General features: G+C 35.8%; 1 protein-coding gene across 13 annotated transcripts in view; it reads left to right on the top strand.

Annotated features, from left to right (window-relative positions):
* PKP4 (plakophilin 4) overlaps positions 1-16,688 on the top strand; it is a 238,618-nt gene that overhangs the window by 178,896 nt on the left and 43,034 nt on the right. For 9 of the 13 annotated variants that reach the window (XM_023259346.2, XM_023259344.2, XM_023259345.2 and 6 more), the window contains 5 exons: positions 1,067-1,198; positions 1,310-1,500; positions 3,671-4,223; positions 9,315-9,503; positions 11,452-11,671. In XM_023259346.2, the coding sequence (XP_023115114.2) occupies positions 1,067-1,198; positions 1,310-1,500; positions 3,671-4,223; positions 9,315-9,503; positions 11,452-11,671 (1,285 nt within the window). The remainder of the gene's footprint in view (positions 1-1,066; positions 1,199-1,309; positions 1,501-3,670; positions 4,224-9,314; positions 9,504-11,451; positions 11,672-16,688) is intronic. The other 4 variants (XM_023259340.2, XM_045033840.1, XM_023259341.2 and 1 more) reach the window with 3 other exon arrangements.

A 16,688-nucleotide genomic window follows, 5' to 3' on the forward strand; every position in this document is an offset into this window, starting at 1 on the left:
ACATAGCTGCATAGTTAGGGCCTTAAAAAATAGCTAAAGGAAGAAAGAAAGGAAAGACAAATGAAGACATTGAAATCCTTAGGACTCTGTGTTGGACCCAGAATGTGATACAGACTTCATATAAATCTTTGAAGAGATAGTGAAGCCGGCATTCTGAAAAAAATGTTTACTAGCAACCTGAGAGTTAAATTTGAGGAAAGACAGAGTTGTGAAGATAATCATAACATGGGCTCATATATTTTGAAGGTAATGGAGAAAAGAGGTCATATATGAATGGAAATGGGGACAGGCAGTGTAATTACACCACCTCGATTTGTATGCTGTAGCATACAAAAAAAGCAGGAATAGGGAAGGAAGTAAATAGTTTTGTTTTTAAGTTCAAGATGGCACAGTGGTACAGTTGGAAGGAAAATAAGATCATGGAAGAGACTGATTTGGCTAGAGAAAACAAGGATCAGGTTAGATTTGTCTGTATTAGTTTGGAAAGAGACTACAAGTAAGATAAGCAAATGGATAAAAAATTAAAGTTTCCATCATTTGTAAATCTGAAAACTCCGTACTGAGTTCCACTGATTTTAGATAACATGAAATATGACATAAAAGCCTAGTTCTACCTTCAGAGGTTTCATTACCAAGCTCAGTAATATAAACACCATGCAAGTTTTTATTTCAAAAGTTTGGAGGTATGGAGGACCTTTTAATAAACACTTGGCTACTGTTCTGAGTTTGTTAGTCCTCTTGGAGGATGTCACCTGAGTGGTGAGTTTTCCAAGGAGGAACGAGGAACAAGGTAGTTTTCAGATTTTAATTTAACATAGTTTGTAAGTTCACTTGGGGTGGTAATCCGGATGAACAACTTTAATGAAATTTAGGAAAACATATTAATACAACGGGTATATGGAACACTTCCATATAGAAAAGAGTAAATCATTGTGCAGTTTACAATGAAAATAGTCTTTTATTAACATATAGATTATAAGAAGGTACAAATATCTGAACCTTTTTTTAGCAAGTCTTTATGTAATACTGTCATTAGATTTTGCTGTTTAAACTTCTCTCCTTACAGATGTGCCAAATACTGGTGTAAACAAACCTAGAGTTTCTGACGCTGTCCATCCCAACAACTATCTCATCAGGACAGAGCCAGAACAAGGGACCCTCTACTCACCAGAGCAGACATCTCTCCATGAAAGTGAGGGTCTGTTGTATTATCTTTTAAGTATTCGATTTGCTTTTCATATACGCTTTTTGGAAAATGAGCATCCGAAGTGTAAAGTAAAGGTGTTTCCTGCTGGTTTCATTCCTGCAGGATCATTGGGTAACTCAAGAAGTTCAACACAAATGAATTCTTATTCTGACAGTGGATACCAGGAAGCAGGGAGTTTCCATAACAGCCAGAATTTGAGTAAAGCAGATAATAGACCACAGCATTCATTTATAGGATCAACTAATAACCATTTGGTGAGGAATTCAAGAGCTGAAGGACAAACACTGGTTCAGGTAAGCCAAGAACATCAAGATCCTTGTGACGAAATAACCCCCCTAATTGAATATCTGTCATAAGTATTCTTTCTGGATTGATTTTATAGAATGGACAAAGTAGTGAAATCAATTTAATGTTATTAGAGTCTGTGATAGTAAAAAAAACTTTTAGGAATTATTAGCTTGTATCAGCAAATTCTAATAAATTCCAGATATAGGAGAGTAATTCTTCTAGAGGAAGCAAGTTTGGCACGAGAGGAAGAATATTGGTGGGGTGGGGGGAGTATTAGAAAACTAGGTAGAATGTTGCAGTGCCTTAGGGATTATGCGTTTCTAAAAATACTAGAGCTACAATATGTTCTAAAGAGTCCTAGAGGGTAGAACACTATTCCCACACCTGAATAAAATGTCACTGGCCTGTTGTAATCAAAATGCTTTGCCTTCATCTTTGGAATTGTTCCCTGAAATCACATTTCTTTGCTAGAATATAGATACTCTTGCCTATAGAAAGTTGTTTAGAAGTGTAGCCATTCTGTTAAGTTAGGGTTTTCTCACTTGTTGGTCAAAAAAAGATTGCCTGTGTATGTATTTGTAAAACCTCCTTAGCTTCGTATTCACTGCCACTTCACAGACTTCGATCCACCAGCATGTACCAAAATTCATGGAAGCAGTAGGATCCTGAGTGGTAGTAACCAGCAGGGATAACAGTCTGTCGAAGTACCCAGGGATTTCTCTGGAACTGAAAAATGCCAAGATGATCAAGAAGTTAGGCAGATACTAATCCTCTCATAATGTTGTAGAGGAAGCCCTGAAGGTAACACTGCCATGGGTCAGGCTTCCCAGTGCCAAAGGAGAAACAGGAGAGGACTTTGGCACTTTGGCTCAACAGTTTAGAAGAAATTTTTAAGTATTGAGAAACATCTCTATATTTAAACAAACGAAAATAGAGTGCATGTTATTTTTTTCTTCTCCAATCATCATATTCCTAGTGCATGAGGGATGCTTTGATGGAAAAGTGTGAGAAGCTTTAGACTGTTTACAGGAGTTTATCGGCTTAGGTGAATTTTTATGTCAGCTGGTTTGAAGTCACACTTTTGAATAATAATTATCTTAACTACAGCCATTTGTTTATCTCCCTAGAAGTGGTCATGTTACCTCTTTTTTCTTTTCTTTTCTTTTTTTTTAACTTAAGGTAAGTTGATTTTGTTCCTAGAGCTGAAGAGTTAGGTTGCAAGGGGGCAACCTGTGCAACTGAGCTGTCCCTTGAGAATAGATACACAGAGGAGCGCTTTGGACCCCAGGCCCTATCCAGACATTCATTTATTCCACATTTGATCACATTCCTTTCATTAATGGGGCCAACCCATAAGGACAAAAAAATTAGAGACCCTCCTCTAGCTACATTTAGATTGGTACATTCAAATTTTGTTTTGTTTTACACAAATGCCTTACCATGGCCAAAAATATTGACTCACAGGGAACAAAACAAGTACATTGATCCAGTGATGCTTTACACTTGCAATCCAGCATTTTTTTAATTGTGTACAGTGTACTGATTCAACAATTCTGTATATTACTCTGTGCTCATCATTATAAGTGTTTCCCTAATTCCCTTTATCTATTTCATCCATCCCCCCATCCACTTCCCCTCTGGCAACTCCCAGTTTGTTCTCTGTATTTAAGGATCTGGTTTTTTTATTCCTCTCTTTTTTCTTTGTTTCTTCGTTTGTTTTCTTTCTTAAATTCCACATATGAGTGAAATCATATGGTATTTGTCTTTCTCTAACTTACTCCACTTAGCATTATACCCTCTAGGTCCATCCATGTTGTTGTAAATGGCAATGTAACATTTATCTGTTGTGAAAAATGCATAGGCAAGAGGGTAAAAAATATAAAGACAAAGGAAAAAGGAATATTAAGTATCTTCAGATCTCTCTTTATTAATTGATTCTGAGGGGGAAAAAGTTAGAGGTTAAACTACCAAAAAAAAAAAAAAAGTAGACCAAGAGAAGCACAATAAGGACAAATTAATATCCAGCTCTAAAGCATAAAAAGGAAAGAAACTTAGACGCCTAAAATGAGCAGTGAATTCATGTTCTGTAGTGAGCTATGTGCATTTTGTTCTGTAATGACAGTGGACACAAAACCCTGGATAAACCCGTTCTCTTTTTTCCCCCCCTTTCATCAGCCATCAGTAGCCAATCGGGCCATGAGAAGAGTTAGTTCAGTTCCATCTAGAGCACAGTCTCCTTCTTATGTTATCAGCACAGGCGTGTCTCCTTCAAGGGGGTCACTGAGAACTTCTCTGGGTAGTGGATTTGGCTCTCCATCAGTGACAGACTCCCGACCACTGAACCCCAGTGCATATTCCTCAACCACATTACCTGCTCAGCGGGCAGCATCTCCATACTCTGCACAGAGACCCGCGTCCCCAACAGCTGTACGTCGGATTGGGTCAGTCACCTCCCGGCAGACCTCCAATCCCAACGGACCAACCCCTCAGTACCAAACCACCGCCAGAGTAGGGTCCCCGTTGACCCTGATGGATGCACAGACTCGAGTAGCTTCCCCATCCCAAGGCCAGGTGGGGTCGTCGTCCCCCAAACGCTCAGGGATGACTGCCGTACCACAACATCTGGGACCTTCACTGCAAAGGACTGTTCACGACATGGAACAATTTGGACAGCAGCAGTATGAAATCTACGAAAGGATGGTTCCACCTCGGCCAGACAGCCTGACAGGTGAGTTCAAGGTGACAGCACTACATAAAGCCCGGTGAGGAAATCTTCTGTGCAGTCGTCACCGAAACAGAGCATGATAAAATGGAAAAAGCTCATAGTTTTATCTCAAAATTTATACTGCTGACTTCAGGCTGACTTGTCTTTCATCAGGCTCTATAATTCTTAATGCATGAAACTATATATACATTTATATCAACCAGAAATCTTTTGCAATGAATGCATTTTCCCCCTCCCAATATTAGGATATAAAAAGTACTTTTTTTGCATTTTAGAAACATTGATTGGAATTCTAAGCTGTTTGTTGGGGTTTGTGAGGGGTTGCTTGTTTTTTTTTTTAATGAAAAATTGTTCACCAGGTAGGCCTACCTATATCCAAACCTCTAAGTTATGTTAAAAAATCTCTTGAAATATCTCTTGAAATATTTAGCTTTTTTAAAAGAAATGTTTTAATGATACAGAATATGGATTTTTCTCACCTACTGCCTTGATTTTAGCATCCCAGTGGGAAATGCACAAAGCTCTTATGATTACCTTCAAATGCCATTCGGATTAAGTCAGAAAGACACCAGCAAGGTGCCTGATATTATAGCCATTTCCTCCAGGGTATTTTCATGGAGGGTTTCCCACATAATGTATAGGCATTGTTCTTTTTATCAAAATGAAATTTATCTTTAGTGTTTTAAAATACATTTTTAACATGTACACAATGATAAAAAAAATTAAAGAATGTGTGTTTACATATGTATGTATTACAGATGTGCACTCACTGTGTTTTATACTGATGGAATTCTATTATATATTTATATATTGTATATATCTTATACCATGTAAATATGTATAATATATATGTATATCTTCTTTTTTAATATGTCTGAGAGCTCCATTCTGCCAATAGATGCCTAGGACCCTATTTTTATAGATGTATTATAATTTATTTTATCTCTTCCTTATTAACATTTAGGTTTTTTCATATTTAGGCATTAGAGACAATAATGTAACATGTATGTAGCTAGTTCTGTATTGGTCTTGCATATTTGCACATAGATACTAAGATGACTGTGGGATGCATTTCTTGAAGTAGAATTGCTAGATCAAACTAGGTGCTTATTTGTTCTTAAAGAAATACTATCCTACCTCGTGCCTTCCAGGGAAGCTGCACAGATTTCTATTTCCACCAATAGGTTTAAGCATATCTGTTTTCCTAAACCTTCACTAGCAGAGTGCCTCATCTTTGCCAATGTCGTAGATTAAAAGTTGTACCTCATTGTTTTAAGTGCCCTTTATCGAGTTATGACTGATGTTGAGGATTTTACATGTTTATCAGCTTTTTTATTTCTTTTCTCCAAACCACAAGTTTAGGTTTTTTGTCTATTTTTAACTTATGAAAGCTTTTTATACTTGAAGTAAATTAGCTTCTAGTAATCTGTGTCTCAGGTATTTTTTCTATTTTGTAACTTGTCTTTTGACTTTGTTTTTGGTATTTTTTATTTACAGAAGTTTTTAATATTTTGTATAGCAAAATTAATATCATTTCCTTATGGCTTCTGGGAAAGGTATTTTCTAGTTGAATAATTTTGCATGAAGAATTCATATTGAACTAGATTTTGAGCTCAAAAGAAATTCCTAGTGGAGAAACCACCTCTTTTTCATTCAGTCATCAGAGGAGTGTACTTGACTTAGATATTTTCTAGCATGCCTCTGAAAGTATGCAGCAAAGTGAGGTAGGAATCATTTATGAAATTCTGTCTCCCAAGGAAACCTTAAAAGATAAATAGTTCTGAAGATTTCTGTATTCCCCCCAGTGTACATATAGAATAGCTATGCAGAAATCTATGTTTGCCGTAGAGTGAAGTGGAAACCCAGGAAGAAGTGAGCACATCAATTACTGTCTCTATGTTTAACCCTGAGAGGGATGATCTTCTTTGGTCTACAAAGCCTGTCTTCTGCCATCACAGGTGAAATTAGACTTTATATTTAGAGCTAGGCTATCACAGATTTTTTGCCCTAATCTACTACAGTCTTGAAAAGAAGCTAAGGGTGTCCTTATAAAGGTTCTAGGAAAGCTCTGCCTTCCCATCGTCTCCTGCCTGCTTATTCTGAATGTGGATCCTAATTTGTGAATTCCTTTCTTTCATTCTTACTTCCAAAAGCCATGTGCTTATCATGATATTTATTATGGTTCTTGATCTCAAAGGATTAATAACCTGTTAATTGATAAGCCTGAAGCAATATTTTCTAATAGATTCAGACACTTGGATATTTGGTGATCATAATTTAAGTGATGATACAATATGTGTATAAATTACTTCCTACAACAGAAAAATATCTCTGCCCTAAAATATTCATTTCAGTAAAATCATAGCATGTCAAGAAAAATTTTGAGAATATAAAGAATACTATTTGGGAGATAAATTTATGTTTATTTGCAATGTCTTAAATATAAAGATTTTAAATCACAGGGAATATGTCATTGTAATAGGTAAACTAATGTGTATTTGTGGAATTGCAAATAGAAACTATTGGTTACATAAATAATTTTGTAGATCAGCATTTTCCATTATTTGGAGGGGGAGATAAGGTTATAAAAAATTTGCATAAATGCTTCTGGAAAAGTTATTTCTAATAACAGTTATGGAACATATTTACTTATCTTCCAGTTTAAAAGACACTAAGTTACAGTGGACTTTCTACACTTAATCATTTTACTTAATCTATGGAGGCCATGTAATTTTATAATTTTTTAAATGTAAATCTGTAAGACTGTGTGTTTTGTTTGCATGCATGAGCAGGTGAACAAAATTAGTAGCCATCACTGTTACGTTACTCACAAAGATTATGTTACTCACAAAATAAAAGCCTTAGAATTATAGTGAAATGAACATTTCATTTATAAATGTTCATTTCACTATAATTCTAAGGCTTTTATTTCCCATTTCAGTCTGTCACATGTAGTAATTTCATCTCACTAATAATCTTATAACAAGTGAATAGTTGCTGGATACTTTTTATGGTTCTCAACAAGCTCATTTGGTTTCCTTTCCCATGAAATTATAGTAAATACTTGCAAATATTTATAAATCATATCATATAGCATGGTTTCCAGTGAAGAATCCAGCCAGATTCTTGCATAGTGAGAATATAACATTCTGATTATGTGCAAAATGCTTTGTTTGAGGGCATGGCTGTTCAGCCAACTTCATGAGCATTCAGTGCTCAGCTTGTTTGTGCCCAAGTGTTGAGTGATCTACAGAGTATCACAGCAAATCACAAGTATTTGTGGCTTTATTGAATGTTAAAATAGCACCTTGTATTGAGAAGATTACCAAGGGCCAGGTACATTTACCTGCCCACTTTATATCACCATTAACAAATACAATGCCTGCACTTTCATTCAGAATGCATCCCATAAAGAAATGGAGCTTACCTCTGCTAAGAAGAATGAGAAATCTGCCAGTGAATGAAAAGCTGAAATCTCCAAATGAGAACTTTACGATAACAATCATGGTATCATCTTTAGAGTTACATTGGCTTCCATGGACCCCTGGTGGGCTAAACTTGCCCTTTAATTCTGTGTGAACACAGAGGGCTCTATCGAGTTCCAGATCCCTCGCACCACGTCTTATTGAACCCGGAGGGTTCACTGTGTCCAGTGTTGGGTTCCTCTCACCCCTACCAGGAGGTAGTTTTCTGATGGGGATGAATCACATTTCCTTTTGGGCTCTCAGTTTCCTTGGTTTTGAAAGGAAGTTTGGCTGGAGAATCTCCCAATTACATAATTGTTTAAGCCTCTGATCTTCATTTTGGCAAGTGGAGAGCAGTAGCTAATGCCCACATTGGTTCATTTAGTTTCTTACCATGTCACCTTGCTGTCCAGGGTAGGTAATAATCATTCATTTCAGGAGCTCTACGTATTAAACTTTCTTGCCACTCCTCACTAAGCAACATTATCACTCATATTCAGGCCCATTTGCTTTTTGTTGTGATATGATTAACTGAGCTAATAGGATATGAATGAACCTAGATTTTTGTAATTAGTTACTGTGTTAATTATTTGCAATCTTTTTAAAAGGAAGTAAGTGCTGACTTCAGATATGTTTGTGCTTTCTCTTATTCATATTTGGAATGTAACCTTAGTTACTATTCTTACCAAGTGACAGGTTTTCATTACTAATGATGACAGATCACAAACTTCTGAGCATCCTAATATAGAATGTAGTAATTCACTTTCTTTAAGCAAATAAAATGTTTGAGTTTGAGCTGTACTTTTTTTATCACAAATCCCATGTGTAAACTTTAGTTATTAGCAATTTGAATGAAAGAATATTTCAAATGATCTAATGTTAATGTACTAACTTTGTATTTTTCCTTTGCACTAGAAAGAAGGTAAACAAGAATCTGGTATGTGGGTTCCTGCAAAAACAGCTATGTTTGTTTTTTTTTAAAGGAAAAATACAGTGACAACAAATAGTAAAATAATACCTCATAATACTAAATAAATGTTATTGCTTCATTGATAATATTCCAAATTTTGTAACATAAAATTTCATGTTTTACTGAAAAATCATGGGTGAATTGAGAGATATATTTCAGAAGTGTTCTTGAATCTCAGCCTTCACTAAGCACTATTACATAGGCATTGTCTTAGATGTTGAGATTTAAAGAGGCGTGGGACATGGTGGGCCCTGCCCCCAAAGAGATGGTTGTCCAGTTCTGCAGAGCAGGAAAAGAGAATGACATGAACCATTGTTTTTATGTTTTAACTGTGAAAATCATGTAACCACAGAAGAGGGCATTCTCTCTTTGGTCACCACCATAAAATAGCTTACAGTTGGGGAATGAATTTCAGAGTATCAAACCACACAATAATTTTTTTCTTACAAAATTTACCTTTATTTTGCCGCCAAGAGAAAGTTTAACTCAAAAAATGTATATAACATCCCTTTCATAGCTGGCATCCTTCTCTTGTAAAGTTCACCAGGTCCAGTGTTTAGTCTTGACATTGGGTCCTATTGGTTAGGTCCTATTAATTAAGTCTTTTAACCTGTCCACAATTTTCTCAATTTCTTAATGATGTAATTTTCCTGCCTCTAGGCTTGCGGAGTTCCTACGCTAGTCAGCACAGCCAGCTTGGGCAAGACCTTCGTTCAGCTGTGTCTCCTGACTTGCACATCACTCCTATATATGAGGGGAGGACCTACTACAGCCCCGTGTACCGCAGCCCAAACCACGGGACCGTGGAGCTCCAAGGATCACAGACAGCATTGTATCGCACAGGCTCAGGTGGGCCTTAGTGCTGTTTAGCTGGTTTTCCCAAATGCAATGCCCAAGAGCAGACGGATTTTATTGAGAGTGGTACCCTGTTAGAATGAAATCATGTTGCCCATTCAGTTGTCAGATAACCAGCTATCACAGTAGATCAATAAACAGTACAACACAAGTTCATGTTGTACCTATTTATAGGTGATATATTTTCACCTTAGTCTAATCAATGAATGCAGTGATTAGTTTGTTAATTCACAAGTAAGTTTGTAGAGCTACACGTATGACTCTCCTTGCATTAGAAACATGTTAGACACAGAAAGGAAAACCTGAGTTGGAATATTTCTTGGTGGTTTTTGTTGCCTGGAATATGTATTTACAGAAGATTCCTTTATGAGTTATTTGGCTATCTTTATTTCAGCATGTATGTATCCCAAGTGTATTTGGTATTACTCCTCTTCAGATACTAGATTTCCTCTGAATGTCTACATGTAGAATGTGAGATATTCCTTGTGATGGACTCAGTCTGAGGCAGAATACAGTAGCTGCATTTATAAAAACAGGGATGAGTGTGTCACACCCTTGCACCCCCACTCTCACATTCATGCCATCCCATATTGGCTGACAGAGCAAAAGCTATGGCCCATGGCCAAGTGAGCTGCCAGATTGTGCTGCCGGCCTGGTTCATGGAATCCCAAGAGGCTTTTCTTCTCTTTTTTTTTTTTTTTTTTAAGAGATAGTGCATCTATGAACATGCCCACAAATGAACATGCCCACAATGATAACACATAAAGGCACCATTCTAGGATGCATGCCTCCCAGAATACCAAGAGGGAGAAGACTATATTTGAATTGGTTCTTTGCCAAAAACTGACAGTTTGGTTTACTGCAGGATTTTTCTTCTAATAGAGTGTACCGATTTTTAATAGATATTAGTCAAGAAATATTTCACTTGTTATGTTCTCTAAATTAAGGAATTTTTTTAAAGTTCTAATTGGCTTTTTTAAATGATTAGTGACTCAGCCTTCTGTCTAGAAATAGAGGGGAACTCCTCCCAAGGAATTTCTTTCACAGCATTAAGAAACAAACAATGTTATTAAAATCTTTTAATTGGGAGAAGAACATGTCTGCAATTATTGGAGAAATAGCTTCTGTAATAATTAAGAAAGAAATGTTATATGCAGTGTACAATACCTCTATATATAGCCTCATGCAAAAATTTAAGAGGGTACCTAGAGAAGAATTTGATGTATCAGCCTTCTTACGAAATAAATTTTCCAATATTATCAAAATCCAAAGTTCTATAAATAAAATGTGTATCAAAATAAGTAACCTGTGTACACTAAGTGTTCAGTTTGACCATCTCAATTATCTACAGGTTTGAATAATTGCTTTTTATTGCTAAGTAAAATTATGGCATTTTGCCATTTATTTCTTGGAATAGTTTAATTCTTTTCCTATATCTCTCTTGCACTTTTTTTTTTCTTTAAGTTTAGTATTTTGAGAGAGAGAGGGAAGGAGAGAATCCCAAGCAGGCTTCATGCTGTCAGCACAGAGCCGCATGTAGGGCTCCATCCCACGAACTATGCAGTCGTGACCTGAGCCGAAATTAAGTTGGATACTCAACCAACTGAGCCACCCAGGCGCCGCCCCTTGCTTGCATTTTTGTTACAAAATCTTATTAAACATAGTAAGATCAATCATGTAGGCAGATTTAAAGTTTTATTTTTGCTCTTTTCTGTTAATAAAATTGACATAGTTTGTGTATATTAAAAATCTAAGTGCCTTCTTTAGCCCTGATAAGCCAGATTGGTAAAACCTAAAATCTACATTGGAAATACTGGTAAAAATCTATAAAGCAATTTACATAATTGTTAAAGACTATAATCTTCCTTAAAAATAGTTTTCCTTGGAAAAGTACCACCTTGTGGAAAGTATACTAATCTTTTGAAAAATGTTGACTTTCTAGTAGGTGTTGGAAATCTGCAAAGGACATCCAGCCAACGAAGCACCCTTACATACCAAAGAAATAATTATGCTCTGAACACAACAGCTACCTACGCGGAGCCCTACAGGCCAATACAATACCGAGTGCAAGAGTGCAATTATAACAGGCTTCAGCATGCAGCGCCAGCTGATGATGGCACCACGAGATCCCCATCGATAGACAGCATTCAGAAAGACCCCAGGCAAGTACTGGTTATGAATCTCCAGGATGCTACAGTATCACAGGCATCAGTGGTTCCTTCAGTCTGACTTTTTTTCAAGTTGCCAAGTCTATGATACTATCAGTTAACTCCTAATCTCTAGTATTTCCAGTTGTATTTTAGCACTGTAGGTCACTGAAGTTAATTTCATCTTAAAGATCGATTCCTTCTTTCGATGCCTTAACAAGTTAGAGAATGCACACACTATCTGCGGCACGCATCACTGAAGTGCTTCACCAGGAACACTCCCTGGGTTGGCCTCTTTGTCTGAATTATATATACGCATGATTTTAAAGGATCATTTTACCCAATTTCCTTAATCCTGACTGACTTTTTAGATAAGGGCTTCCGAAAAAAAATGTATGGTGTTTTTAATTAGAAAAGACCAGTGTTGTGTACATTTTGAATCCTACTGGTCAGTGCTGTGTTGTGCTTTTATTGACTAGGTCCTTTGAAAAGCTCTCTGCCATTTAGGAGAAAGTAGTTTACAAGACACTCTCATATGACATAAGCAAAAAATATTTGGCCAGTAATACATGTTTCCTCCTTTTCATTTTATTTGGCCATGTAGAAAGAATGTTTTATTAAGATAAGTATGACTTATTTACTACTTGATTGATTTTGAAAAGTAGTCTCATCTTTAATGAAAGCCACTTAAAATATTTAGGAAATAAAAAAGATTATTTAGAAACTGAAAGAATTTTAATTTCTAAAAAAATGGAATTATCACTAAATTTTAAGCAGCTTGAGTGTTATATTAAGGTATATATTAATTAGCAAGATTTCATTCACTCTTCGCCCACAAATTGTTGTTTCACTGGAAAATTGTTATAATTATCAATTCATTTTTAGCAACCTACCAACTTATTCTAGTGAATGTGAATTAAAAATGTGAATGAGATTTTGGTCATTTAAACAAAATAACTAAAGGTACTCTTGAGTTGAGTGGGAGCCCACTGCTTCACTAAAACCACTCCACTCTGACTCTTTTGCCTAAAATTCTTTATAGTTCACACATGTGTTTGGTTCTACTAGTCCACGTCCTTGTCATTTTAAGGGTTTTAAAATAACTTGTCTTACAGTACCTTCAATATAATTGACTCACAAATTTTTTCACATGATTCCATTTTTTTTAATCCTCAAAATGCCAAAATACTAAGACACCCTAATAGATGTGGAATTTCCCAAAAGGGTTTTGAATTGTACGCAATTTAGACCTTACCTCGGCTGAACCTGCAGAGAAAAAGAACAGCTATCCAGAAAGACAGTGAAGTGTGATTAGAGCTTTGAGCTTAATAGGTGTCCCTGAAGATTTCAGTTTTGACCTCTGCTACGAGTTGATTCATGATAAATAAGGATTTCATGTATGATAATACACTTCAGCTATTCATAGTATGATAATTTTGTAGTCTAATGCATAAAACTGTTACAGCTAGCTTTGATTATGTGAAACTTAACTGATAATGCATTTTGTAAGATGAATAAATGATTATTTTATAATAAATGCATTTATTCTCGATGAAACTGGAATCCAGGTGAATTTGAAGTTTAAATATTCAAACCAAAGTAAAAAGCTCATGACAGCTTTTAATTTTTAGTTTTGAAAATAGCAAACTTGAAGTGATTTCTATTCACTTGTAAGCCCACATTCTTTACCATTAATGCTGTATTATAATTAGCCTGAAAAATTTCTTATAGGGACTGGAGAAGTTATTAATATTTTCCATATAAATGGAAATCTGTGGGATTTTTTAATAGTTGTTGAGTGTAGAAGCAAAATTTATTAGTAATATAAGTGACACATCTAGAAGTAGTACCAAAAATACTTCCTATGGAAAGCGATAGCAACATAAAGAATAATAGCATTCATGGTGTTCCTTTTAAGCAGGACTTAATCTGTGCTGTTCAGCAGAATAATAACATGTACAATCCCTTTGACCTTTATGTTATTGTCAAATATTTTACTTCTACACACATAAAACCCATAATATAGTGTTATTATTTCTACTGTAAATAGTCAATTGTGTTTTAAAGAAATTAAGAGAACAAATGTCTTTATATTTACTGTATGTTTACCAAATATAGTTCTCATCCTATGTATTCTTCCTACAAATTCCAGTTTCCATCTTGACCCATTTCCCTTCATTTTAAGCACTTCCTTTAGCCTTTCTTGTGTTGTGTGTCTGCTAGCAACATATTCTGCCAGTTTTAATTTATCTGAAAATGTTATTGTTTCATTCATTTTTTTGTTTATTTTTATTTACCTTTATTATTTTATAAAATATTACAGCATTATCATTTTTATATGAGTATTTTTGGGTTGTAGAATGAGTCACCTGAGTTTCCATTATTTCTTTTTTTTTTTTTTTTTAATATAATTTACTGTCAGATTGGTTTCCATACAACTATTTCATTCATTTTTAAAGGATATTTTTGCTAGGTATAAAATTCAGGATTGAGAGGTATGGGTTTTTCCTTTCAGTACTTTAAAAAGATGTCATTCATTGTCTTCAGCCACGATTGTTTCTGATGAGAAATCAGACGTTATTCGTATCATTCTTCTCTTTATGTAATGTATCTTCTCTCTTGGCTGCCTCTCAGGTTTTTCTCTTTATCTTTGACTTTCAGCAGTTTTATTCTGACAGGCCTACCTATGGTTTTTGGGTTTTTTTGTTTGTTTGTTTGTTTTTTTGTTTTTGTTTTTTTTTTTTTTTACATTTAACCTGCTTGGGATTCATTGAGATTCTTTGAATATTGGCTGGTGATTTTTATCAAAACTGGGACATTTTTAACCATAATTGCTTTAAATATTTTTTTCTGCCCCAAACTCATTCTCCTCTCCTTCTGGAGTAACTTGACATTACTGTACTACATGCTCTTACTCTTATTAAAGCTCTGTGTATATCTTAAAATAGTTTTTCTCTGTATTCTTCACACTGGATATTTTTTGTTGATCTATCTTCATATTTACTGCCTTTTCTTCTGTAGTCTCCACAATCTGTTGGTAAGCCCATCCAGTGAATTGTTTATTTCAGATACTTGAATTTGGTGGGGTTTTTTAAATAGTTACCATGTCTCTAAAGACATTTCTTCATCTATTCACTCCCTGTACACATCTTTTCCTTTCCATCTTTGAGCACATCTATAATGACCTTTTAGAGTCCTCTGATAATTCCAACATCTGGGTTTGCTCTGGGTCTGTTTCTATTATTGGGGTTGGTTGGTTTTGTTTTGTTTACATCTTCATAGGTCACATTTCTGTTTCTTCTTATACCTAACAGTTTTCAATCATATGCTAACTTTTGTGGATGATACATTGTAGGGACTCTGTATTATGTTGTGATTCTGAGTTTTGTTGTGGCAGATAACTAAATTATTGACAGATGCTTTTGATCCTGTCAAGATTGGTTCTGTTCTTCTGAGAAGGGTCTGTTTCAGATTTGTTTTACTCCTAGCATATGCATCCACTCTTTGGTGTAGTTCTTTGTGGAAATTAATTGCTGAGGTAATCAGGAAGGTTTACAGTCTGACTGGGCTGGAAGATTATAGTCACTGGCCTGTGCTCAGCTCTGTCCTGCAACAGCTACTCCATCCAACCTATGCATGTGTCATGGACATGTATGGTCCAGCATTCAGTTAAAGACTTGTGAGTAATCCTCCTATAGACTTGTAGAATCTCTTCTACATAGTTCCCAGTTCCCTGCCCCTCAAATTCCAACCATTTTCAATTCTCACTTCTCTCCCTCAGCTCACTAAGTCCATCATTGCTCCACTTCATGGGCCCAGCTTCCTGTCACGATGCAAAAAAATGCCCTCAGGCAGAAAGCCAGGGAATATGGGGCTGCTATGATGGTTCCTGTCTCTCAGGAACTCGAAATTGTGTGCTTTTTTTCCCTGCCTGTTTTGGCATTGGTAGTATTCTTAATGTCTGTTAAGAATTAAGTCATTAAGTCGGTCCCCCAAGATTACATTCTTGTGTTATGTGTTGTCCAGGACCTAAAAACACTTCCTTCATACATACATTTCATAGTTGTGTTTTGTGAAAAGGCCAAGTCCAGGATCAGTTATTCTATGATGGCTGAAAACAGAAGTCTGGGCTTAGATTGTAATGAAGCAAATCCTGGCAGACATTGATGCCATCCAACCAGCCCATGAATTGATAGCAGTGTTTCCAGGGTAAATTTCTGCTGAAAATCAGGGTTGGAATTGATGCCAACCAAGCCTAACTGCCCATCTCCAGCTGGAGTCTGGCCCTCATGGTACCCCAGTGATGCCAGAAAATCTTGACCATATCTGTGCCACTTAAAGAGGACAAAAATGTGTATTTGTTATGATTGTGAGTCATCAAGGAAAAATTAAATCACACTCCTTGCACTCTGTTAATTAGAGCACAGATTTATATAACAGGCTTTGGACAGATTTTGACCAGAAATAGTTAACATAGCTTCAATATATAAAAGGGAATTTATTATAGAGAGTGACCCTGTTTAGTTCCTTTTTCAGGGCTGATGAATATTAACAAAACATCCATATCATAATTAAAAGGAAAATATTTTAATATACACCATCACAATTTAATCATCACAGCCAACCTAAGAAGAAGGTACAACTGATAGTTGTTTTGTTCCTATTATACAGATGGGGAAAGTAGTGCTTCAAACAACTAAGTGCTTTTCAAAATCACATAGTAAATGAAGGACCTAGGACCTCAACATAGGCAGTCTAACTCCATATTGCTCTGTCTCTCTCTGTCTCAAAAATAAATAAACATTAAAAAACAAAACAAAACAAAAAGAATTAAGTCATTAAGTCTGTCCCCCAAGACAGAATCTCCCTCTTACCCTTGGCTTCAGTTTTCAAAAAAAAATCATCTGGCTGCTATGCGAAGAGTAGATGGGGTAAGGGAGTGATATTTGAAACAGAGCACATAGGAGACTATTAGATGGGCCAGGCAAGGCGAAGAGAATGGATGGGTTGGGCTTATATGAAATAGTTCAGA

This window comes from Felis catus, chromosome C1 (assembly GCF_018350175.1).
Source record: "Felis catus isolate Fca126 chromosome C1, F.catus_Fca126_mat1.0, whole genome shotgun sequence".
NCBI classification, from domain to species: domain Eukaryota; kingdom Metazoa; phylum Chordata; class Mammalia; order Carnivora; family Felidae; genus Felis; species Felis catus.